The sequence below is a fragment of the Symphalangus syndactylus genome, chromosome 5, assembly GCF_028878055.3.
Source record: "Symphalangus syndactylus isolate Jambi chromosome 5, NHGRI_mSymSyn1-v2.1_pri, whole genome shotgun sequence".
Taxonomy (NCBI): domain Eukaryota; kingdom Metazoa; phylum Chordata; class Mammalia; order Primates; family Hylobatidae; genus Symphalangus; species Symphalangus syndactylus.
In genome coordinates this window covers 61,585,243-61,612,988 of record NC_072427.2, presented here as the reverse complement: position 1 = coordinate 61,612,988, position 27,746 = coordinate 61,585,243, and the positions used below count along the sequence as shown (strand labels likewise).

At 38.0% G+C, this 27,746-nt stretch overlaps 1 protein-coding gene and 1 pseudogene across 5 annotated transcripts in view; one reads left to right on the top strand and one right to left on the bottom strand.

The window, feature by feature from the left end:
- CDIN1 (CDAN1 interacting nuclease 1) overlaps window positions 1-27,746 on the bottom strand; it is a 232,304-nt gene that overhangs the window by 159,429 nt on the left and 45,129 nt on the right. For 4 of the 5 annotated variants that reach the window (XM_055278631.2, XM_055278629.2, XM_055278632.2 and 1 more), the window contains exons 2-3: window positions 4,436-4,481; window positions 3,474-3,538 (exon numbers count right to left, since the gene is read on the bottom strand). The exons of the other annotated variant lie outside the window; for it this stretch is intronic. In XM_055278631.2, the coding sequence (XP_055134606.1) occupies window positions 3,474-3,538; window positions 4,436-4,481 (111 nt within the window). The remainder of the gene's footprint in view (window positions 1-3,473; window positions 3,539-4,435; window positions 4,482-27,746) is intronic. 5 annotated transcript variants of the gene reach the window in all.
- Window positions 21,815-23,167, top strand: LOC129482611 (protein-tyrosine sulfotransferase 2-like; annotated as a pseudogene).

Genomic DNA, 27,746 nt, shown 5'->3' with positions numbered 1-27,746 from the left:
AAATAAAGCCTGATCTGTCACTTTGATGTGGGGGATAATTAAAGTTTCCTGAAAAGACAAATACAACCTCAAATTAGACTTTTTTTTTCCTAGCACTTCTTATGAAGTGTTATAGGATATAGTTGGGAAACAGATTGGAAAACAAATACATTTAGAGCAGATCCACCCTGTTCAACATATGCAACCAGGAAAACATTTCTAGACAGTAGTTTGGCAATATGTAATACTTTTATAAAATGTTCACATTGTTTGCACCAATAATTACATATATAGAAATATTAAAAAAACTAATTCAAAATGCAGTCTCATGTATCAAGATGTTTATCACAGTATTATTTACAATAATAGAACATTGGAGGCCAGGTGCAGTGGTTCATGCCTGTAATCCCAGCACTTTGGGAGGCCGAGGAAGGCTGATCACGAGGTCAGGAGATCAAGACCATCCTGGCTAGCACGGTGAAACTCTGTCTCTATTAAAAATACAAAAAATTAGCCAGGTGTGGTGGCGGGTGCCTGTAGTCCCAGCTGCTCGGGAGGCTGAGGCAGGAGAGTGGCGTGAACCCAGGAGGCGGAGCTTGCAGTGAGCCGAGATCACGCCACTGCACTCCAGCCTGGGCGACAGAGCGAGACTCCGTCTCAAAAAAAAAAAAAAAAACATTGGAAACATATATGCTTGACAAAGGAATAATTCAGTAAATTATGATACTTCCATATGATGAAATAAGGCAATCAAAAAATGTTTACAAAAAGCTTTTTACAAAATAATATTATGTCATATACATTTTTCCAGGTGTAAAACTCAGGATTCACAATTGCTTATATAATATGACCTCATCAACATAAAAATGGGCTGACAAAAGACTAAAATGAAAAATGCCAGTAGAGATCTCTGAGTGGCACAATTATAGGCAATCATTCATTCCTTTTTAATACTATCACAAATGTGCTTTATTTTCACAATAGCTGAGTATTACTTTATAAAAGAAAAAAATTAAATACAATTGCCATTAACATTTTCAAATTGCTTAAATATATTTTGATATAACAAATACAATTTGGCTTTATTCTAATCTGCTGGAAAACAAACAAAAACCTTTTAAAGCCAATTTACCTTAGCACAGACAGGAACATTTGACCTGCACATTTCAAACAAAAGGCTACTAAGGTCAATCCATCTGAAAGGTAACAACATGGCCTGTCTTCAAGCGCAAAGTGCAGGGCAGAAAGTCAGACAGCAGGTTGGTAAAGTCAGAAAGTGGTTAGACTGCTTTCTTCTGAGACTGTCCATTACCGTCTAACTTCATGTTTTTGTTTCAAATGCTGTAACTCTTAGAAATAATTGAGACTGTCACATTTAAATAAATTTAAAGAAATCTATTTATGTATTCTCACTATTACCCACTCAACTGTTCATCATTGGGTATACTTAAAGGTATTTATTTCTGGGCCAGGCACGGTGGCTCAGGCATGTAATCCCAGCACTTTGGGAGGCTGAGGTGGGAGATCACTTGAGGCCAGAAGTTCAAGACCAGCCTGGGCAAGGGAGCAAGACCCTGTCTCTATAATTTTTTTTTTTTTTTTTAATTAGCTAGTCATGGTGGTGTGCACCTGTAGTCCCAGCTACTCAGGAGACTGAGGCAGTCGGATTGCCTGAGGCCAAGAGTTTGAGGCTGCAGTGAGTTTTGATCGTGCCACTGCACCTCAGACTGGGTGGCAGAGAGAGACACTGTCTCAAAAAGAAAAAAAAAAAGATATTTATTTATTTATGGCCTATACTACCCAGATAATCCAACAAAAGTATATTCATACTTCAATAATTAGATATACTTTTTAATGAAACTTAGATTTGAAATAGCAGCACCTAGTGATCCTAAAAATCATGTATTAATAATTAAAACAACCTTCTTACAACGAGGCAAATGAGTATCAGAGGGCAGCCCCATTACCTGTTAGTGGATCTCCAAATTTCTAGGAAAAGAGAGCATTTTCCTTTAAAATGCTCTATTTTCCTTTGTATACATTACAAGCCTTTAAAATCCAGACATAAAATCATACTTTTATATGACAGCCTAGGACTATATGTTTACAAACAAGAATGTATTTTTTGGCATGTAAATAACCTTCAGTGCTTCTTTGAAGAGTCTGGATGCCAACACAGTTGCAGGCTTCACAGCACTTCATGGGCCATTTTTAATTTCATATGTATAATTTAGGTTATGACTTTAATTTGAATGTCAATTTCACCAAGAAGGTTATGACTTTTGAATAAATCATCAAACTTTACAAAGTCTTGTTTAGAGAGGATCTCTCCTAGACACAAAAATGTGTGTGTGTGTGTGTGTGTGTGTGTCTGTGTCTGTGTGTGTGTGATGAGTGCATGTTATCTTTCTTTGACAGGTATTACTACTCAAAACAAAGCATATCTTTTACCACATATTGCAGTGAATAATTTTTTTTAAAAATCTAACTTCTGTGGCTTTCCTGTTAAATATCCCTTTCTTGATTCTAAATAAAATGACTACTGAAACATGACACCGATATTTTATCCACATATTTATTTCATTCATAAAATTTTTATGCATAAAAATCATTCATCTAAAATCAGTGGTGTCATTCTCACCACAGAAAGGTTCATCTATCAATCTTAAGTATAATAATTTAAGAGCAGATTTCAAACAGTTTTCATTTCCAATGTGCCCTTGAAAGATTTAAGAAACCAACTAACAATTTCTAATGCAAACCATTATCATTTAGTGTTATAAATTATTCAGTCATATTACAATGACAATACAAATTTTAGAATAAAAAAATCAGAGTTATTTTAAAGATTGTTTGTTTCAGAAGAAGAAGTTGAAATCTATTTATAATAAATTAGGCTGAAATTAAAATATCTTCTGGATACTATGCTGTTGATTTAATACCCAAGGTTGTCTTTTAAAAATACAAAATCCCCTTTAAAATGTGACCCTTATACACTACAATATATCTCCATGTGCCTTTACTTGATACATTTTTTTCATTTCTAAAATGGATATCCTAATACCTATGATGCAAAATACACGACATCCAAATTCAATCTTCTTTTTTCAACTTGCTAATCTAAGAAATGAAAATTGGTTTGAGAACTTTCAAATATATGTAGATATATGTATATATGAGCATATGCATTTAGACAGGATATGCACTTATAATAAGTTTCAAGTAGCCAACTGAGATTTCATAATATTGTAACTACATCTCACATAGTATGTACATACACACCCATAAGTCAAGACAGCCTTACCATACTCTTTAGATCTACAAAACAAAGCATTTGAAAACTCATTCAAAAACATACTAAAAGTTTTGAATAAAAGACTTAAAACACAATGTCTTGGGATATGACATAGAAAATTAATAACCTAACTTATTCATAATTATTATTACAATTAATAGGTACTATGATACCCTCTAGTGGGGCAGGAAGGTCATACCTCTGGTAATAACTTTCAATTGCTTCCGAAGTATGATGTTTGGCATGTGTTCTTTTAATGTGTTTCTGAAAGAAAAAGAAAAAAAAAACACAAATCTTTGGTATGTCACAGATGAGGTTCAAAACAAGAATGACATTATTTCTTCAGCCCAATGACTAGCACATAGGGAACACTGAATAATAGCTTGGGAATTCTGGTGATGGCAGGACTTCTTTTCCTTCTACTCTATGAACCTATGCATTTTAATCTCTATTGCTTGGCTGGGATGTCTTCAGACTGTACCACAAGGTACAGTATATATGTAAAAGCCAACAGGGTCATAGTAATTGAATCTAAATAAGTTTGCTTAGGGCTACAGAGGGCAAATAAAAACTTGTTCCCTCTTTCAACCTTTGTATTAATTTTCCATCGATTCAATTCCATCTCAGTCCTCTGCACTCTAGTTTTACAATCCAATTGCCATTTTTAACCAGGAAGAACATTGCTTAAAAACAACTTATTTGAAAACTACAAAAAGTAATTCCATAGAGACTTGCCACTTGACTGACACCTGTCATCTCATGATAAATGACTCCATTTTCTGCCTCTCTTGCCTTCTGCCACTCCAGCAATGGTCATTTATCATCATCTCTGTCAGCAATGGAAAGCAGCACTGACAGTGCAAGTCAGTAAACATTTAGCACATGGAACCACGCAACACAGGGAAATTATTATTGTCAGAATAATAATGGTTTAGCATAATTTATTACAGGTCCACCAAATAAGCAAAGGCTAGATGTTATTAGACAGATGGATGGGTAGGCTTGGCAGGCCTCCACCGAGACGCAGGCGGTGCTTGATGTGGAAAGGAGAACATCCTCCAACCCAATCAGAGAGCTGGCAGTTCAATTACAAAGAAATAAAGGGACATTCATCATTCAATTAGGCACCTGTCAACCCTCACAAAGGAGAAAACTTCTAACCTGGTACTCCTGGGAGAAGATGCTCAGCAGAGTGGCCTGCGATTGACTGGAACAAATAAAAGAAGGACAAAGTTAATTACTGGAGTGCACGGCAAAGAAACAAAAGAGAAAGGAGCTTCAAAGGTAGGCCTGCTGCCCTGTAATCTAACAGAACATGAAAACAAGTGCGGAAAAGTTGTTCCAGATGAACACCTCGAACAAAGGCTTCCTGCTGCTGGGTCAAGGAGAGAGAAAAAAGGAAAGGGGAAAATATGGGCTCAAAGCAGCTATCACATTATTTTGATTTTTTTAAACTTTAGAATGATTGTAAATCATATTTGTAGAATGCGATGGTGTTAAAGGGGACCACGAGAAAGCAAGGCTTATCTCCATTAATAAGTGACACAGTTCAGTCTCATAAACAGTAGAGAACATACACTTCATTCATTGAGAATGTTCTGAAATTAATTTTGTTAGCCGACAGGTATCCTCCTCTACAGCTATCCCAGTTTCAGGGGGAAAACTTTGGTCTTTACTAGAAGTAGCACAGTGGTCACTGGAACATTCCCACCAATACTGGCGTGCTATGAAAATAGAAGCTTTCACAGCAGGAAGCAGAGGTCCTTGGAGTGAATCATTCCTAAAGACTGCCCTAAGCCTTATTCATCCAAGACAACACACAATGTCAAACACCTGGCAATGAAGCAACCTGAAAAACGTTCTTCCCAAGTGGGAATTTTCCTTTTGCAATTGTTAACATTTAGAAATGGAATGGAATTTTTCCTTCTCTAAAAAGCAATCAATACCCCACTGCTACTCTTTTTGACTGTCCTTTACAGACACGTCTAACTTACCGTATCTTGAAAACAATTATTTCTATTTTCCCACTAAATGCTATCTGAATAGATTACATTTTAGATAATTCAACTTGTATAGGATGCCAAAGTACTGTGAATACATTTTTTTCTATTTATAAATGAAAAAATCTCTTAAGCTCATCACAGGTAATTTGGGGAATGTGAAATAAAGTGACACCATATTTGTTTACTCATTGTCTAGGTGTTGTCATCTTCTGGATGACATTACAAATTTGGCTTCTAACTTTCCACCCTTACCAAATTACAAGAGTAGGTTAAGAAAAAAATACCCTAAATGTTTACCAAGGAAACTGATACATTATTAAAAGAATATTTCAATAACTCAAAAGTACAGCGAAATGATTAAATACAATTATAAATCCATTATAGTCTGGTTTTTTCAATTTCCCTTTAAAACTGAAAAGCCCCTTTGAAAGAGCCGATTTTATATAAAATCTTCCTATTTTGCCTGGCTTGACCGAGCTTAACATCCAAATCACATACCCTAGTAGGGCTGCTGACAATAATCTTCTGGGGCGGGGGGGAGGCAAAATGAAGCCCAAATCTTTGTAAACGCTTAATAAATTAATGTTAGATATTTATGTGCCATAAATAGACCCCCTCCTCATTGTATAGCAAAATACATTTGTGTTATTAACCATTTAATGGTATACAACACGTCATTCTTTGGGCTTCAAAAAAGATGATAGAAATAAACATATTTGCAATGAGAAAGTTAGGGACCAATGACCAATGAAAAGAAAACTAAACTGTAAATAAAACATAGCATAACTGTAGATGCCCAGAATGGGAAGAGGCAGTTAGAGAAATAAGTTCAAGAATAAATAGTTCAAAATGAGAAGTTGGTCAGGAGTTGAGAGTACTGTATAAGCCAAGGATAGGACGTCTTTAGCTAGAAAAATGTCTTTAAACTGCTTAGAATTTAATTCAGCTAAAACCATGGACAGAGCCTGTGAAGCAACTCAGTTTTTCTACGGCCGAGAGGGTTAGAGTGATTTTTGCCAGCTTACACTGGGAGTAAAAACTGACTAGAACTATTAATAAAAAGAGAAAACCACTTACGTATACATAGTAACAACAGAAAGACAGATTCGGGTCCAAAATGTTTTGGTTTTGTTTAACTAATTCAAAGCTGTAGAGAATAAAGTGAACTTTGCTAGGTAGTCTGCCAGCCAACTATCTCTTTCTGTATGTGCTAACCTTATAGAAGAGTGTTCTGACCAAATGTCACACCATAAGGAGCAGGCAAGTAGTTTTAGTACAACCAAGACATTGACTTCAGTGTATATTATTTGTACTTTCTTCCAACGTGTTAATGCTGAGAAGGGACACCAGAGGGAAATGCTGGGCAGGTGGGGAGAGGAGCAGAGTCCCATGATCTCAAGGCTATCGTTCTGAGGAACTCACCACCTCTACCCTGCGCCCACTGTACCGTCCCACCGTGTTTGATCTGTTTTGGCCAAAGGGAACAGAAGTTACAGAATAAATTCAACTTTCACTAGGTTCACAAGAAATGTGGTTTCCAGCTAAAGAGGAGAGGAGAAAAAGATGCTGTGCAACTGAAAGGTCTACCTTGAACATCACAGTCCAACATTCAACAGTACCACAGTGCATCTACAATGTCCCAAGGTAACTATGTATGGGGAAATATGCCCTCAGAATAAAAAAACTAAACAAGGTGGACGGGAGTTGATTTAGAAGAAACTTTCAAGTACGCACACAAAAGCACACACACAAAAAAGGCAAAAATCAGAACACTGTCAAGTACTCACTTTTTTTATACAGAATGAAGTAAATCATACCCTGAATCTTTACACTTTATATCACTTAGCATATATGGGGTTTTAAATTTACATAATCAAAAAGGCAGTCATTTAATTTGTACCAAATACCCAGGATGTAGTATTAAAACCCCATCAAAACAGTTTTGCTTGTATTTTTCCCATGCTATCTCCCAGATTTAGCTCCACACCCTGAAGCTGTCTGGGTAAAGGGGAGCATGTGAGTGGACCCAAAGAATGGGTAGGTAAAGCCTTGTCCAAATCTGGAACAGCAACAGCCATGCTGCAGCAATGTGGAAACGGGCCTGAAGAAAAAACTAGCACTGTGAGGATGGCAGACGGAAGATGGAAAGAGCTTGGGTCCTTGAGGACACTGTGGAACTGCTCAAGAGACCATGGAATTGAACTGACCAGCCTCCATTCTTATTCTGTGTAATTATACATGTCTATTTTTTTAAATCTCCAAACCAAAGAAATAAAACTCTTCCCAGGCTTCTGTGTTCTCTAGTAAGGTGGAGGCATGGTGAAGGGCTTTGAGACAAGGTGCTCCATAATGGTGGCACATGTAGAAGATGGAAAACTTGAGAGGGGTTGTCCATTTCCATAATTTCTAGTTCTCCCCTTAGCTGATGGCTATAATTGGCTTCCCTAAAATTGTTCTTCTGTCTGTCACTGACTCACTAAATTGACGTAACTAGAGATCATAAACTGGTGTGTGATTTTCCCATACAGAGTTTAAACATTCATGGGGTACTATTTCTTCTCATGTTATATTGCATTCAACGTTCTTCAAATGCCTGATATAAAAACAGGCAACAAACTAGTTCCTCATGTGATATTTAACTCAATGTGCTCCCAAGTCCACCCAGCTAAGATACTTGGTAACATGAAAGAGCCTCAAAGAGTTGGGAGAGTGTAGCACAGATTAAGAAGAGAGCTGAGCACAGACTTAGTTGCAATGCAACATTCATACAAGGGTGAGGTCCTTATGTTTTCAGATGGAGACCTAAAGCATGCAGAACCTTAAGAGAAGACATCACATATTTTATGTTCCTCCTCTTCTTGAGTATGCAACCTCTGAAAAAGACCACAAGGAAGTAAATACCTTTACCTTAAAGCTCCTTTTCTATAGAATCTAGGAAGCTTAAATGTGTACACTCTACTGGCTCAACATTCTCCGAGAAAAATAAATATTATTTCTGGAGCTTGGGAAGAAGCAAACCAATGAAAGAAAGATAAAGTAGGATACTCCTACAAAGCATTATACTTGGATGTACTTGGACATCTCACAATTGCTAGGCACAACCTCTCTAAACCTGTGAAGAATACAAAGGAACACCAGCTGTCTGTAGTTAATGATTCAGAGTGCTGGTCAAGGCATATTTTCTATAAAAGCAATGCAGCTACAATCTCTTGACCTCCCCCAACGCCCCCTGCCACACACACACATACCACACACAAATTTGAAATGTAGAGCCATTTTTCCCTCTAAAATTAAAACAGAATTCAACAATACTACACAAACTTTGATATAATACTACTACAAACTTTGCTTATTTTTTAGGAACAAAATGCAAAATGGAAATCTGGAGGGAGATTACTGATACTCTGGGAAATTACTGAGGGGGGAAAAGGGAAAAATCTGTAAACTAAATTGAAGACATAAAGAAAAATGTATCCAAACTATCTCCCACCCTATGTCTTCTCTTCCTAATTTCCAACTTCATATCAAGGATGCAAACATTTTATGCCTAACCACAGCAAATATCCCCATAAATGATTAGGTAGATGGCAACATTAAGCTTAGTAGTAATCAACTATAAAAAAAAAAGTTCTTAATAACTCTAGGTCAAATATATAGTTGAACGTCAGTATCTGTTGGGGGGGGACTGGTTTCCAGACCCTCATGGAAATCAAAATTTGTGGATATTCAAGTCACTTACATAAAATGGCACAGTATTTGCATATAACCCACGCACATTCTCCAGTATAACTTAAATCATCTCTTGACTACTGATAATACCTAATACAGTGTAAATGCTGTGTAAACAGTTGTGAATACTGTATTGTGTTTTTTTGAGGGGGGGCAGTTTTTTTGAGACAGAGTCTTGCTCTGTTGTCCAGGCTGGAGTACAGTGGCACAGTCTCGGCTCACTGCAACCTCTGCCTCCTGGTTCAAGCTATTCTCCTGTCTCAGCCTCCAGAGTAGCTGCCACCACGCCCGGCTAATTTTTGTATTTTTAGTAGAGACAGGGTTTCACCATGTTGGCCAGGCTGGTCTCAAATTCCTGAACTTAAGTACTCCGCCCACCTTGGCCTCCCAAAGTGCTGGGATTACAGGCGTGAGCGACCACGCCGGGCCTGGTTTTTTATTTTTAGTATTTTTTGTTGCTGTAGTGTTATTTTTATTGCTTTTTTTCCCCCAAATATTTTCAATCCGTTGTTGGCTGAATATGCCAATGTGGAACCCATGGATACAGACGGTGAGCTGTATATATGAAAAAAAGTGGTTACCACCCCAGGCTTTCAACTATTTTTGCTGGCAAACTGAAGATATATCCAAACAGCTCTATGACTACCTTTGCACTTAATTTTATCCCCACAACAATCTTGTGAGGTAGGTACTGCTATCCTCCTTATTTTAAAGATGGGGAAATGGAGGAAGAAAAGTTAAATAAAATACACAATTAAACAGCTAGAAGAGCAGTAGATGTGGGAATCAAAATTTATATCCGATTCCAGAGCCCAAAGTCTTAATCCCAATGCTAATCTGCCTTCTTAACAGTTCCCAGAAATGAGTTCTGCAAATCATGTATGCTAATAATCCCGCTTAAGCATTTATATGATGTGACATTATACTCCAAACAACCCTGACATGTGGGGCATGCTGCTTTTTTTGCTAGAAAATTGGAGTCACGGGAGGTCAAGTGTTTTGACCAAATTCCATGGCTTTAGACATTATTTCCTTTTTAAGAAATCAAATTGCAGTTTTTCTTTAACTTCATAAAAAACGTTGTTCCTTTATGTTTTTAAAGATAAAGGAACTACTGACTGCAGAAAACAGTCAAGGATTCATTTATGCAGCCAAAAAACACATGAAAAAATGCTCATCATCACTGGCCATCAGAGAAACGCAAATCAAAACCACAATGAGATACCATCTCACACCAGTTAGAATGGCCATCATTAAAAAGTCAGGAAACAACAGGTGCTGGAGAGGATGTGGAGAAATAGGAACACTTTTACACTGTTGGTGGGACTGTAAACTAGTTCAACCATTGTGGAAGTCAGTGTGGCGATTCCTCAGGGATCTAGAACTAGAAATACCATTTGACCCAGCCATCCCATTACTGGGTATATACCCAAAGGATTATAAATCATGCTGCTATAAAGACACATGCACACGTTATGTTTATTGCTGCACTATTCACAATAGCAAAGACTTGGAACCAACCCAAATGTCCAACAACAATAGACTGGATTAAGAAAATGTGGCACATACACACCATGGAATACTATGCAGCCATAAAAAAGGATGAGTTCATGTCGTTTGTAGGGACATGGATGAAACTGGAAACCATCATTCTCAGCAAACTATCGCAAGGACAAAAAACCAAACACCGCATGTTCTCACTCATAGGTGGGAATTGAACAATGAGAACACATGGACACAGGAAGGGGAGCATCATACTCCGGGGACTGTTTGGGGTGGGGGGGAGGGGGGAGGGATAGCATTAGGAGATATATCTAATGCTAAATGACGAGTTAATGGGTGCAGCACACCAACATGGCACATGTATACATATGTAACAAACCTGCACATTGTACCCTAAATTAAAGTATAATAATAATAAAATTTAAAAAATAAATAAATAAATAAATAAACAGTCAAGGATTAAAAGACTATGTGGTAATTTCCATTATTCTCCCTGCAGCAAAGGTATATTTTAACCACCACCACTGCCTGAAGTGTCTCTATCTGATTGCGTATGTCTTTTGCTCAAATGTTATTCACTTCATATTAAATATAAAGCAGCTTTAAATCTGTCCCTGAACCAGGCAGGCAAATATAAATAATCCAATCATCTTCTCTATAGAGGATGCAGGGGCCCTCTGTAAGTGTTAATTTTATAAAACAATATTCAATGAAGAGTTTCCTAGTTATCCAATGGTGCATCTTCTGTGTAAAATTCAGATGTCCACTCTTAGAATTCATTCTGGACTATAATTTTCCTATGTTTTTGCTCTATGTCTGAAGTGTATGAATCTGTTTGTGTGTATCTATATACACACACACATATACATTTAAAAATTGTGTGTTAAACATACTTTTTTATAACATGCTTTCATTATATAAGATACTAACATTTATCCATGTCATTATATATTCCTTTTTAAACATTTATTGGAAATAAAACACAAAAACCCACATGGAACAAATGCACAGCCCAACGATTATTTTTTTAAAGAAATATAACCACTTAGGTTAACAAACAGAACACTGCCAGCACCCCAGAAGATACTGCATCCAATCACTACCCTCCTTCCCTCTCACAAATGAGCCACTTCTGATCATTCCTTGTTTTTCTTGATAGTTTTACCACCAATATCACCTAATGTCCCTTAGGTTCTACAGGTTAGTTTTGCCTGTCTGTAAACTTCATATTAAGTGCATTACACAGCATGCACTCTGCATCTGTCTTCTTTCACTGACCAATATGTCTGTGAGAGTTAGGCATGTTAATTTAAGTGTAGTTAATTCATTTTCATCACTTATATTCTATCGAATGAGTATAAGCCAAATTTATCTATCCTATTGTTGAATATTACTACTGTGGACTCACTCCTGGGTGAGTCTCTTGGTGTACATTCACACGCATTTCTGATGGGTATAAATGCAGGAGAATAATTCTGGGCAATCTGACATGCACCTCTCCACTTCAGCAGATACTGTCAAACAATTTTTCAAGTGTTTGTAACGACTTTAAACTCCCACCAACACTACAGAAGAGTTCCCATTGCTGTACATCCTCATCACACTTTCTCTCAATCCATGGCTTGCCTTTTCATCTTCCTTGTGGTGCCTTTTGAAGTACAAAAGTTTTTTATGTTGATGAAGTCCAATTTATTCTTTTGTTTTAGTACTTTTCGTGTCTTGTCTAAGAAATTTTTGCCTACCCACATTCATGCAGACATTTTCATATATTTTTCTAGAAGATTAATAGTTTCGGCTTTTACATTTAGGTGTATGATCTACCTTCAATTAATTTTGTGTGTTAAGGAGGGGATCACAGTTTGTTTTTATTATTTCCATACAAATATAAAATTGATCACACACGTTGGTGCCTCTGAGGAGGTTAAATATCTAAGAATCTATTTGGGGACTTTCGAATCTGTTCCACTGATTTGTATGTTTATCTTTACATAGATACCACACCATTTTGATGACTGTAGCTAAACCAGGTACATTCAGTGTAAGTACTGATATATTCAGGTTTAAATCTATCATCTCACTAAATGCTATTGTCTTACCCACTATATGTACTGTTTCTCTCCATTCTTGTGTACTTTTCAATTGATTCAATGTTTATTCACTACTTTTCCTCTTGCAACTTAAAAGTTACATACTCTTTTACTATTCTTTTAATAATCACTCTAGAAAACCATGCTGCCTCCTCAATTTATCAAAATTTATTATTGATTGGTGATTTATTGCTTTCTGGAAAATATAAAAACATTACAACACTATTGAAAGGTCCCCTTCCTGGAATGTAGGATATTACTGAAATTGTCTTAAGTCTGTATATTTCTTAAATCTCAAAAGACACTGCTACTGTTTCACATATCTCTGCTTACTCAGATGTACCCACAGATGTGCCATCTCATTGTTCTTCATTCCTTCCTTTCCACTCTTTCATCTCCATTACGTTCTTTTGTTTTTTTTGTTTTTGTTTTTGTTTTTTGAGATGGAATCTCGCTCTGTCAATCAGACTGGAGCACAGTGGCGTGATCTCGGCTCACTGCAAGCTCCGCCTCCTGGGTTCGCTCCATTCTCCTGCTTCAGCCTCCCGTGTAGCTGGGACTACAGGCGCCTGCCACCACACCCGGCTAATTTTTTGTATTTTTAGTAGAGATGGGGTTTCACCATGTTAGCCAGGATGGTCTTGATCTCCTCACCTCGTGATCCACCCGCCTCGGCCTCCCAAAGTGCTGGGATTACAGGCGTGAGCCACCGCGCCGAGCCTATTACGTTCTTTTAATAACTCCATCAGTGCAGATTTGTTGATGATGTCAGGTAACAGTCAAATTGTGGCTCTTTGTAATGACAATCTGTCTCATTCCTCTATCTGGCTTTAATATTTTCTTTTATCTTTGCTTTTTGTGAGTTTCAACTATAAAATCCTGCTTAGAATTTGTTGGACTTCAATATGTGGCTGCATACCTTTCATCATTTTGGGACTATGCTCCATCATAATTTCTCCAACATTGCTTTTGCATTCAAGCTCCTCCCCCTGAGACTCCCAATGAATCTGTCAGCCTTCTCTACTGTATCCTCTATTTCTTAGTTTCTCTTCATACGTTCCACCCTTTTGTTATTGTATGTTACATTCTGGTATTTTCTTGTGACCCACCTTCCAGTGCACTAATCCTCTCTTCAGTAATGTCTAATTTACTGTTAAATTGATCCACCAAGTTAAATCCATCCAATATTGGTTGCTGTATTTTTCAGTTCTAAATTTTCTATTTGATTCTTCATATAAGTTCCCTGCAGAATGTTTCAATTTCTTTTATAACTCCCCGAACAAAGTTTAATTCTAGTAATTCTGTTTGGTAATTCCAATAACTGGATCTCCATTGAGTCTAGTACTATTGCCTTTACTGGCTCTCATTCTTGTTGTCATGTGTCCTTATGTGACTGAATGTCTCTCATTATGTGTCATACTAGAGTCGTCCTTTGGTACACACAGGGGATTGATTCCAGGACCCCCAAGGATACCCCAAATCTGTGTGTACTCAAGTCCCAAAGTCAGCCCTACAGGACTCACGTATACAAAAAGTTGGTCCTCTATACAAGCAGGTTTCACATCTTGCAAATACCATATTCTCAATCTAAGTTTAATTGAAAAAAAAATCCACATGTAAATGGACTCACACAGTTCAAACCCACGTTGTTCAAGGGTCAATTTTTTTGAAAAACTATCTCATAAAAAATCTAAAGGCTGAAATGATGTTTTCTCCAGACAGAATTCTGACTTGATACTGGGAGTACCAGGAGTCTAGGATCACCTTAGTCAATTTCAGGTATTAATTTTTGGTGCCAATCAGATAAATCTGAAAATGTCAGGGGGAGATCTTTCAATTTCAGTTCACATTTACTCCTGGGGTATAGTCTGTTAGAGGCCCCCTGCCCCCAAAGCTTGGGATATTTATAAGAGTTCTCATCTTTGGCAAGCCCTCATCTCTAAACTTTGTCCTCTAGCCCTATAAAGCTGTCAAAAGTTCTGCTCAGGACTTGATTAGACTGCATCAAATCAAATAGTAATTAAATTAGAATTCAAAATTAAAAACACAGTCCTCCAAAAAATTTTCAGAAATTAAAAAACACATTTCTATGTTACTCATAGATGAAAGAGGAAGTGATGGAAAAAACAAAAATGCATAAAATTGAGCAATGGTGGTATGTATCAAAATTTGTGAGAACTTTGTATCATTAACTGGACTTTAGGAAAAAAAGGCAAAAGGAACTGGTTTTACTGTAGGAGTTCTTAGCAAATTATGTATCCTACCAAACAAAAGAAAATAGGAAACGAAATAAGAGCATCAAGAAGGAATAAAACAAACAAACCCTCCTTATTTGCAGATGAGATGGCTTTCTGCATAAAAACAGCAAGATCTACAAACAAGGTATAAAACTAGCATCTCAGAAAGGTAACTGGAGACAAGATTAATATAAAAAATAAGAATTCTTATAAATCAGTACTATCCAATGAGAGAATGGAATAGAAAAATAGCTATCATTCACAATCAAAGGCCATAAAGTATTTAGAAATGTGTTTTTAAAAAATATATAAAAGTTTTTTGTTGGTGTTGTTGAGATGGAGTCTTGCTCTCTCTGCAGGCTGAGGTGCAGTGGCACGATCAAGGCTCACTGCAACCTCCGACTCTCTGGTTCAAGTGATTCTCCTGCCTCAGCCTCCCGAATAGCTGGGATTTCAGGGATGCGCCACCACGCCTAACTAATTTTTTGTATTTTTAGTGGAGACGGGGTTTCACCATGTTGGCCAGGATGGTCTCGATCTCCTGACCTTGTGATCCACCTGCCTCGGCCTCCCAAAGTGCTGGGATTACAGGCGTGAGCCACCACACCCAACCAAAACTTTTGAAGAAAGTTATAAAACGTTATTGAAGAGCATAAAAGACTTTTTGACTAAACACAGAATTGTGACATTTTTATAAAGAAAGTATCATGGGTGGGCTGGGCATGGTGGCTCACACCTGTAATCCCAGCACTTTGGGAGGCCGAGGCAAGCAGATCACTTGAGGCCCAGAGTTTGAGACCAGCCTGGGTAACACAGTGGTCTCTGCTAAAAATAGAAAAAATAAGCTGGGCATCGCATGCCTGTAGTGCCAGCTACTCAGGAGGCTGAGGTGGCAGAATTGCTTGAACCTGGGAGACAGAGGTTGCTGTTAGCTAAGATCCCACCACTGCAATCCAGCCTGGGTGACAGAGTGAGACTCTGTCTCAGGAAAGAAAAAAAAAAAAAAAAAGATCATGGGTGGAATGATAGTGTAAATAAAATTGTCAGTTCTCCACATATTAATCTATAATTTTAATAAAAATGCTACCAAATTCACAACAGAGTCTTCTGGTAGAACATAATAAATGTATGTTAAAATTCAAGAAGGATACATAAGAAAAGCTAACAAATTCTGGAAAGCAATAACAAGTGGGGAACTTATGCTAACCAGATATCAGCATAGATAAATGTCAAAAAATGTAGTGTTTACCCCAAAAAAGCACACTATAGAATTACATTCACATTTAACACCATTTACATAAAGTATCAAACAGCAAAATATAATGCCCTACTTTTTGTGAATCTATATATGGATATGGTAAAAGAAATATGAGACTGATAAGCACTAAACTCAAGAAAAGAGTTACAGGTGACAGAGAAGAGGAAAGAAATCACAGAGAAGTACATCCAACCGTACCTACAATAGTTTATTAAAAAACTAAAAATCAAAGTGGAAACAAAACGTAGAACAGTATTGGAATATGTCATTTATGTAAAAGCAAAAAGCACCTGAAGCAAATATAAACAGATGTATATTCAAAGGGTTCATTTATCATTCTCTGTTCTTTTATATTTGTGCTATATTTTATAATAAAGTTAATTAGGCAGGCAAAAAGAAAAGAAGGACAAAATTGAGGAGGTGTTGGATAAATTGATCTTTAAGATTCTTTTCTGCTCTAAGTCCCACCCTTTTCTAAATGTTCTGATTTAATGAGAGTCTTAAGTACCTACACTTCTTTCATTTCTAATTAAATTTAGGTATTAACTTTTTAGAACAAGTTGTAACATAAATCAGGTAAAGAATAAGAGGCTTGTGTGACACTTAATTTCACTTGCAAGACCAGGCTTCTGGCCATTTTTCGCTGAAGTAATCCTAATAACTTCAACACGTTATATAAATAATAGATTTGTAAGAAATGTTTATCAGTTATCTTTTTAAATGCGGTCTCTTCAGTCTTCTCTTGCCCTACATGCTGCAGAGGTGAGAGAACCCTCTCCTTCCCCTCTGGAAATTCAATAATTAGAGTCTATAAAATAAACTGACAATTGATTAGCAGAAGAAAAGGTGTACACACTTATAACATGTATTATGTATGGGGGATCTCACAAAGTGTGAGATGCAGAGAAAGGCCAGATGGTTGAACTATGGGAGGGCAAGGGGAGGAACTGTACTATAAACAAAGATCATCTTATTATGCAGATAAAGTCTCTCAGGTGGCATCCCTCAGAAGTACTGGTGAAAAGTCTGTCTGGATGTGGTGTCCTGGGCATGGAGACCTGTAAGTCTCCTCTTCTGTGACATGAGTCATCTTCTCTGGTTAGTGTAGATTTCAGGGAAGTTATTCATGACAATCACATTTCTTCTGGAGGAACTTCCCTTAGTCAGATGAGAGAACTTCAGACAAAGCTCCTCTCTGTGCTTCAGAGGGGTGGGAGACTAGGGAGCAGAATGTCCAAGAGACTGTAGTTTTGAGGCTGCAAAGATGTAGAGAAATTGGAACCCTCATATATTGCTGGTGAGATTGCAAAATGGTGTAGCCGCTTTGGAAAACAGTTTGTTTCTCAACATATTAAATACAGAGTTATGGTTAGGCATGGTGGCTCACACCTGTAATCACAACATTCTGGGAGGCCGAGGCAGGAGAATCACTTGAGCTGAGGAGTTCAAGACTAGTCTAGGCAACCTAGTTAGACTCTATCTCTACAAAAAATTCCTTAAAAAGCTAGCTGGGCGTGGTGGTGCATGCCTGTAGTCCCAGCTACTTGGGAGGCTGAGGTGGGGAGATCACTTGAGCCCAGGAGTTCAGGGCTGCAGTGAGCTAGAACTGTGCCACTGCACTCCAGCCTGGGCAACAGAACAAGACCGTGTCTCAAATAATATGAATAATAAATATACATAAATAAATAAAAAAACACAGTTATCATACGACCCAGTAATTCTTCTCATAGGTTTATACCCAAGAGAACTAAAAACATGTTTCTAAACAAAAGTCTATACACAAATGCTCATAGCAACTTTATACATAATAGATAAAAGGTAGAAACAACCCAAATGTCCATCGGCTGATGAATGGATCAATAAAATGTGATATACCCATTCAATGGAATATTATCCAGCAATAAGAAGAAATGAAGTACTGATATATGCTATGACTCAGATAAATCTGTAAAATATATGAATGGAAACATCCAGTCACAAAGGCCACATCTGTACGATTCTATTTGTATGAAATGTCTAGAATAGGAAAATCAATAGAAGTAGAAAGCAGATTAGTAGTCGTCAGGGACAGGAGTGACTGATAATATGGGATTTCTTTTGGAGGTGATAAAAATGTTCTGACATTAGGCAGTGGTGATGGTTGTACAACTTCGTGAATATACTAAAAACCACTGAATTGTATATTTTTAAAGAGTGAAATTTATGGTACATGAATACCTCCATAAAGCCGTTCTTAAAAAATAGAAGATCAAAATAATGAACTTCTTTCCCTCTATGACTTCCATTTTTTCCATTATAAATACAAAATTTTAAATGTGACCTCACAACATTAAAAGGGATTATTTTTCCAGGTTATGTATCATTTCTCCTGATATAGGACCATTGTTCAGTCCTTTGAAATACTAGTTTTCTTTTGCAAATTTCTGGTAGGCATCTGCTATAGTTTGGTTTACCTGACCTCCAAATCTCATGTTGAAGGTTGGTTCCCAGTGTTGAAGGTGGGGCCTAATGGGAGATGTATGAGTCATGGAGGCAGATCCCTCATAAGTGGCTGGGTGAGTCTTCATATTAATGAGCTCTTGCTCTGTTGGTTCTCTAAAGAGCTGATTGTTAAAAAGAGCCTGGTTATCTCCCTTCTTCCCTCTCTCTCCCCTCCTCCTCCTCTCTCACCATGTGGTCTCTGCACATATCAGCTCCCCTTTGCCTTCCGCCATGAGTAGAAGCTTCCTGAAGCCCTCACCAGAAGCAGAAGCCAGCACCCTGCTTCTTGTACAGCTTGTAGAACTGTGAGCCAAGTAAAACTTTTTTCTTTATAACATACCCAGCCTCTGGTATTCCCTCCTAGCAGCAAAAACAGACTAAAACAACATCTTTATGTATTCCACAAATATGTATTAAACAATAGGGAGGGTGGCATCAACAGTTGTATTGTCAAGGGAGCACCAATAGGGAATATTGCCTTTATTCTTGAAGTGCTTAAAATCTAATTGGAAAAATCACTTAATATTTGTAGGTCTCAATTCCACCATCTGTAAACTGATTGGTAACTTCTTTAGAATCCAGTTTCATCTTGAAAGTTCTATGATTTTATCAGTTCTGCAAATCCAAGAGTTAAATTTGTTAAATTTCTCTCCACTTACACCCCTAAGATGTTTAAGTAGAGTTTATCAAAAAACTGCGCCTTGGTCCTAATAATAATAACTCATAATCATATTGACACTGGACATTTTTATGTGGGCCTATTGTAGCAGTTCTATTCTAGGTCAATAGCTACAGTGATTAAATTGTTTCTGAAGACCTCTAGGCCTTTAAAGTAACCAAACCAGAGTGAGAAGATCAAGGAAAATAATTAACTTCTTTTATTCACCACTGATTGTAAGGTACCACTTCCTCCAACAGAGGTTAAATAACCATCTTGTGGTCTAACACAATTATTTCACTGCTGAAATTCCAGCCTCTCCTAAATTACCATATTTTCTGATATAAGACTTAATCCAGATATTTACTAAAAGAGCCGTCAGATCTTTACCTGAAAAGTTATCTAAAAAATAATATACATACATATATATGCACATATACAAAATATTTAACCTCACAATTTCAATTCTTCACATATTTTCTTTAGGAGGTCCCTGGCTTAAACTCAGTTATCACAAGAAAATAGACAAGAAGGTTATGAAGACCTAGAAGCACCCCTCTCTCCCCACCTCTTTGCAGTAACTTCAAATTGAATAATTTGTTTGGCTTTCAAGATTTTAATCATGGTAGCCTGATGCAGAGGAAAACAGAAGTGACTGGATTCTAGAAATAAATTTAGCTTTCAAAGGGCATTTGTCAAAAGGGTTTAGAAAACAAAATGAGACGTTAGAGAGTAATGGTATCAATTCTTACTCAAGTGACAAAATCAGTTATCTAACAAGTAATGTTCAGCATAATTTAGTTTAGCATAATTTAGTAGGCACTTTATGATATTATTACCATGAACCAGATAATTGTTAACCACTAACTAACAAATAATTATAATCTTTCTTTCTACTCCATGGTATCCTTTTGCCTTTTCTTCCACAAAAGCCTTAGTCTTAAAAATAGCCCCAAATAATATTGTAAGTTTTTCCTCAGTAATATTCAGTGCCAAAAAGATGATCAGTTCTGACCCACTTCAGATGGCTTCTTAAACCAACTACTTATCAAAATCAAACAAATTAATTTTACTTTCTCAAGACTTTATCTTAAAAATAAAAATTTACTAAACATCCTACCATGGTCTCACACTTTAGTTTCCTATGGTTACTGTAACAAATTACCAAACACTTGGTGGATTAAAATAACAGAAATTTATTCTCTCACAGTTCTGGAGGCCAGAAGTCCAAAACCCTTATCAGCAGGCCAAAATCAATGTGTTAGCAAGGCCATGCTCCCTCCAGAGGCTCTAGAGGAGAATCCATTTCTCATCTCTCTCAGCTTCTGGTAGCTGCCTGCATTCCTTAGCTTGCGGGCACATCACTCCAATTTTCAAGACCAGCATCTTCAAATCTCTCTGCTTCATTTTCACATTGCCTTTTAAGTATGTGTGGTAAAAACTTCCTCTACCTTGCTCTTCTCAGGATGCATATAATTCCATTTAGGGCCCATCCTGGTATTCCAGGACAATCTCTCCATCTCAAGATCCTTAAGTTAATTACATCTGCAAAGACTCTAAGTCTATGTAAGGTAACATTTACAAGTTCCGTGGCTTAGGACCTAATATCTTTAAGGGACTTATTTTTCGGCCACCACCATCCACCCTCTGGCCTCAAAGATTCATCTGACCCACATGCCAAATACATTCGCCCCATCCCAGCATCCCCCAAAGTCCCAGCTCATCACAGAATCAGCTCAGGTTCAAAATGTCTTCTAAATAAGCATCATCTCAAACTCCCAAATCTTACCTAAATTAGGTTTGAGTTAGATTATGGGGATGATCTATCCTGAGGCACTTCTAGATATTTACCACACAAAGCCCTACACACAAATTTTTATAGCAGCTTCATCTATATTGGAAAGAATATAAACAACCTTCAATAATGGATGAACAAACTGTGATACATCCATATAAAGGAATACTACTCTGCAACAACGCAAGTAACAGCATGGAGAAATCACAAATGTGCTCTACTAAGTAAAAGAAGCCAAACTCAAAAGGCTATCTACCACATGATTCCATTTCTATGGCATTCTGGAAAAGGAAAAGTAGAGTGACAGAAGGCAGATAAGTGATTCTTAGGCACCAGGGCAGGGGGGAAAAAAACTGACCACAAAAGGGCTAACGGAATTTTTGGGGGATGATAGATGTGTTCAACCTCTTGACTGTGGTAGTGGCTACACAACTCCACATGTTTGTCAAAACTTGCAGAACTCTATAGAAAAGGAGGGAATTTAACTGTATGTAAGTCAATAATAAATTTAATTAAAATTGGGAAAAAATAATATTTACAATGTTTCACACATTTACTGTAGCCAGTGTTCCATAAACCCATGCTGACCTGGTACCAAAAAAAAAAAAAAAAAAATACAGGCCTCCCACTTCTCTGGCAGGGGCAGCTGCTGAGCCAGGAGTCACTGGGCATGTGGGACCACCTCCCTGACGTGATGCAGGATGTGAACCCGGTGGGCCGCCCACTGAACTGTCGCTACAGTCCCCGAAGTGAGTCCCCAGGTTGGGCCTGCCAGGTCGGGATGGCTGTGCCCTGGCCCTGGTGATGGTTGGTCCAGCTGGGGCAGCAGATATTAATGTGCCAGGCAGTGCTGGCAGGTGCAGCCCCGAGTGGACCCTGTAGATTGGATGGACCACGTGGAGTACCACTACAGCAAGGCCATGCCACTCATCTTCATGGGCAGTATGCTCTGCAGTGGCACCATGCTGATGCTCACTGGGCTGGATTCCCACCTTGAGGTGCACGGCAGCAAGGAGACGCACATCATCCCTTATGTGCTGGCCATGCACCAGGCCTGGTCCAAGTCTGGCCACAAGAAACTATAGCTGGACAAGGTGGGCGTGACTGATGAGGTGCTGGACATTGCCATGCAGGACTTCATCCTGGAGGTGATCTCTAAGCAAAGGGAGCCAGCCCGTGTGCTCTCCAACAAGGACCACTTCAGACTCAAGTCCTTGAATCCTTGGTCTACCCGTCGCACCTGTTCTCCAACTCCAAGTTCCTGCTTATGGCTCAGGACAGCCATGTCTCCATGCACTCCTTGATCGCGTGCAAGGTCACTATTGCAAGGTCATTACACAGGCTTCAACCTCAGCAGCTATGGCAACTGCCTCACCAAGTAGAACAAGGCCATAGAGGTGATGTATGCCCAGTGCATGGAGGTGGGCAAGGACAACTGCCTGCTCATGTACTACAAGGAACTGGTGCTGCAGCTTAGGAGCTTCCTCAAACTCATCCTGGACCATCTCGGCATTACCCGGAGCAACGCTGTCCTCCACTATCAAGATCTCACTGGCAAGTGCGATGGCATCTCCCTGTCTAAGATCCAGTGGTACACAGACGAGGTCATCAAGCCTGTGAACCTGGAAGTGCTCTCCAAGTGGACTCACCACATCCCTGGGGACATGGTGCCAGACATGGCCCAGATTGTCCCATGCTGGCTCAGCTTAGCCATGACCCCTATGCAAACACCCTCCCCGACCCCCACTTCCACTATAGCAACCCTGACCCCCATCATCATCAGTAACACACAGCAAGTAAGGGACTATAAAACACCAGTCAATCTGAAAGGATATTTTCAGGTGAACCAGAATAGCACCTCTTCCTACTTAGGAAGCTCATGATTTCCAGATCTCTGCAAATGGCTTTGTTGCCCAGAAGAGAAGAAACTGCATTTAAGTGGAAGTTGGACCTCTTATCCAAGCATATTGCTTGCTATTAGTCGCCAAAACAGGATGGCTAACGAGGAATATATTTGCATATGTTTGCAAAACTGAATCATTGAAAACATACCTTGAAACTCTATCTTTGGATACCCTACGGTGGAAGTAATGAGTGTGAAACTCGTCTGGGTTTTGAAACTTAGGTATTTTATATTTTTCCCCTCAAGAACAATTTTTTTTTTTTTTTTTAAGAAATGGATTTGTCATCCTCCTTAATTTGCAGGACCGCCTTTGTGGCGTTGTTTGCTGGAACAAGGCCCACAGCCTGTGCCTCTCTATAAATCCTTACTTTGAATTTTAAGAATCTACTGAAGAATTTAATATATAAGGCCTTCCCTGATTCCTCATCAGTTCTAGCTAGTTTTGCAGAGAAAAAAAAAAATTATTTGAATAAAGTGAACAGGGGCTTAAAATAAAAATTTAAAAATAAATTATATATATCACATAATATTTAATACATGCAATTTTAACATACATATCTAATTTTAATATATATTTAAATATATCCTGATGACAATAACAGAGATGTACCCAATACAAAATACATAATCTCTAAGAAAATATAAACTATTTTTTGTAGAGTTCATCTTGAATAAATTTACATACTGTAATCTGATAAAAATGCTTAAATGTGAAATAAAAGGCAACAAAATAATCCAGTAATTAAATACAAAAATTAAGAAAATGACAACGTTTCAACAAGAGAACAAATTTCTGTTGTTTAAGCTACCCAATCTATGGTATTTTGCTATGGCAGCCTGAGTGAGCACACTAAGGTACTGGGGATCCTTACATAACAGGCCATACTGAGAGGTGATGATTAATTATTCCTCCAATATTCCCAGCTAGCTAATTCTTCAAGATCCAGGACTGGGCCAATCACTCCTGAGTTCAACTCTGAGTCTCTTTCTTGAAAAGCAAGTTCTAAAAACTTCCACAGAAAACAAGTTTGTGGCTGCATCAGGTTAGCTATATATGTCGGGTTTTATGAAGTAATCTAATTTTACTCCAAGGTGTCGAATTTTTTCCCCTAATTTCAAATATTTTCTGGTTTTGCTTATACAGAAAATGTCATGAATGAATCTCTCTTATCAGAGAATTCTTCAATGTATGAAATCCTGCTAGAATACCTAAGACATCCTACTAACTCTATGCAATCATAAGTGAATGAACATCTAGAGGTTAAATTTAATTCCATGACCATAATGCTACTAGTCTATGTCTAATAAGCACAGTTACTTTCCAACCTTTTCACAGAGTAAAAAAGTTTAGAATACTTTTTTTTTTTTTTTTTGAGACGGAGTCTCGCTCTGTCGTCCAGGCTGGAGTGCAGTGGCGTGATCTCGGCTCACTACAAGCTCTGCCTCCCGGGTTCACACCATTCTCCTGCCTCAGCCTCCCAAGTAGCTGGGACTACAGGCGCCCACCACCACACCTGGCTAATTTTTCTTTTGTATTTTTAGTAGAGACAGGGTTTCACCATGTTAGCCAGGATGGTCTTGATCTCCTGACCTTGTGATCCGCCTGCCTCGGCCTCCCAAAGTGCTGGGATTACAGGCGTGAGCCACCACACCCAGCCTAACATACTTTTTAAAACCATTTAAATGTTTCCTTATTCTTTTTCTGCCCCAAAATATGTGTTCTGCCCCCACTAATCTTTCTTAATTTAATAGGTCACAGAAACCTCATATAAAACCCGTAAAAATGATTGGTCACTTTGACTTTGTAATTCTTATAATTTATAAAAATTGTAGGTATAACTACCATCTTTACCACTTTCTTCCCAAATAAATTCTCAGTTATATTAAAATAATGGTGTTAATAATCTCATACTTTTTCCCTGTCTTCTGCTTCTTACTCCCATCCCAACCCCCAATTGCCAAGCTGATACTTTTAAGAATTTAACAAGGAAATGCAAAAATTTGCATAAAAGTACCTTCCTGAATATGTAGTTCCTTTAAATAATCTCAGGAGTACTCTCAAGAGGTCAAGCAAACTATTTGAAGCCTCAGTAGATGACATGTTTTCCTTACTGTATTAGTTTGAAAAAACTATAGATTTTCAATCTTCTCTAAAAACAACATCATCATCATGATATGGACTATAATTATTCTACAACCACCCACTTTAATAATAAATGCTGGCAATGTTAAAACAACAAATGGAAAGCCTTACAATGCATTAAGCTCTTCTCTTATTAAACACAAAATTTTAAATCTTACCACAACCTTTTATTCTTGATTCACAATCAAATCCTTTTGTCAGTTATTCTCAGCACTTAATGTTATTCATTCCAATAAATCCAATCTTAGATGGCTACAAATGCCTCCCTATTTCTCTATGTGTCTTAAGAGAAACCAGAGGATGAGCAGAGATGGAGCTGTCATTAAGACTATGCACAATACAATTAGGCTTTGTTATATACTAAATTTTGCTAGAATACCCTATTTGTAACTTTTCCCCATTTCTGTTGAACTCTAATAAAGAGTAGGTGCTCAATAAATACCTACTGTCATAATGATCATGATAATGAAGATGGTAACACTGGGGGAACACTTATTAGCTACCAGGTACTGTTTCATTTAATTATCATCACTATAATAACAGTAGGGTATTCTTAAGAAACTAAGGGAGAAAAATGAAGTATCTTCTCCAAATTGACACAGTCAGGATGTGAATACAGGCAGTTTGGCCTTAGACTCTAGGTTCTTAATCACTGCCTCCAAATCATAAAACAAATTACTTTCAAGAACCAGTATGTCAATGTTTCACAAGATGCTTAGTTGCAAACAACTTAATCTACTCCATTCAGTTTCAACAAAAAACGAAATTTACTAAAGTTTTTAGACAGCTTGTGGAATTTACCACAGGACCAGAAAGTCGAGTTCAGAGGCCTTATAACCAAAAACAGCATTCCAACCACACCATAGCAGTGCTCCCCTCAAACCCTACAGCAACTTCCAGGACCCTGTCCAGGGTACTGAGCTGTCTGCCCCATGGCGTCCAACAACTGGTTACCCCCACTGCAACACCTGCCAAAAGAATGGAGCCTGCACACAAAGCCATTTTCACCCTAAAATCCACCATTCACTACTGAAGTTCAACTTGGCAGATCTGAGTTCATCATTCGATAAAGTTAACATGCAACTGTAAATAAATACAATTTAAAGTAAAAAATATATAAAGTTATATTGATAGTACCTTTATAATCATAGTCTCAAGTAAGAATATGCTCAAGATCTAAAAGAGAAGGCACAACTGTTTAAAAAGAAAGTATGGATTTGGGTTTATAGGTGATTTATTCATCCTTTTTTTTCTGGTTTTAATGTTATTTACATAAGAAATAAAAATTCAGCAGGAAAAACATACATTTCCCTTGGCCTATATACAATATCCTAAAAATGTGACTGAGTTTCACGTATGTTCCCAAAATAACACAACCCAACCAAAAAACACAAAATTCACATCCTGTGAAAGCCCCCAAAAGCTGCAAAAGCCCTAAAAAAAACGCAAAATTTTATAGAACCGCAGCTTACATTGCATTAGATTATGTTAGATTCCCCCCAAATTTGAGTGTGTGCCCTGCACATTGGCAGCTCCATACAATTGTGTGTCTCAATATTTAGAAATGGCTGAATTTGATATAAGAAGCTTCAACTCTCTTCTCCCCATCAAAATGGCCTCCCAAGACCAGAGGAAGCCAGAAAGGCTGCCTCCCTGATACAAACACCAGCATGATTCAACACAGGACCCACCTGGGGAAGTGCTCCCTGCCCCTTACTAGAAGGCCAGGCTCTGCCTGGTCCCTGCTAGAGCTACTTGACCTCACCCTTGGGTCTGCCCACGACTTCCAGACCAGCCCTAACCTCAGGTGGGAAGAATGTGAGTAGCACTGGCATCCAAGGATAAGTCCCATTTGCTGTTACCCTGGCTCCTCATGTTTCCTCAAGTCTATAACTACAGGCCCCTGAGGTGAAATACAGTCTGCTTCCCAGCTTTTCTGTGTATGAAGATCTTGTGTTTCGAAATCTAGCTAGAATTACAATTACTCAAGAATTTGCTCATGCCAGGAACCTGTCCCCAAAGCTAACCTGACTGATGGGCCCTGCTCCCCATGACAGAGGTCCACACAGCTGCTGTGCTTCTATGAACACTGCCTCTCTCTACTCCACAATGGCATGCCAATGAGACACCTGCTTGGGTTTCCTTCCTACCACTTCTATGCCAGTTAAAGAGCAGAGAAGGAGGTCTACAGGCAGGTCCAACTGTCCCCACCCCTCCCTCAAGCCCGATGAGAAAAACTGGGTCACCACTAGCTTCACTCTATGCATGACAGTAAAAATGCCAGAAGACCTATTTTGCATATAAACTTTTACCATTAAAGAACATACATTGAAATCTAGTTTTAAGCATAAGCACAATGAAAAAGATCAAAAGCAGGTGACACCATGATGAAAGAAACAAACACTTTACTTTGAAAAGTTTTTCTCTTCAAGTTTTCCACACATAAAATTCTAACCACTTACAGGTAGTCATCATTTCAATGAATTGTGTCAAATGAAACAGGGAAAAGAAAGATACATTCACCATGAGGCTAATTTATGGTCTCACTAAATCCAGCAGACTGAAGGATTTCATTTAGTCTATTATGAATTCTTAGACCAAAGCAATTCTATTAAAAGCCCTTGGAGGGGGAAAAAAAAAACAAAACTGAACTTGTTGTCAGGTCAAACAACAAA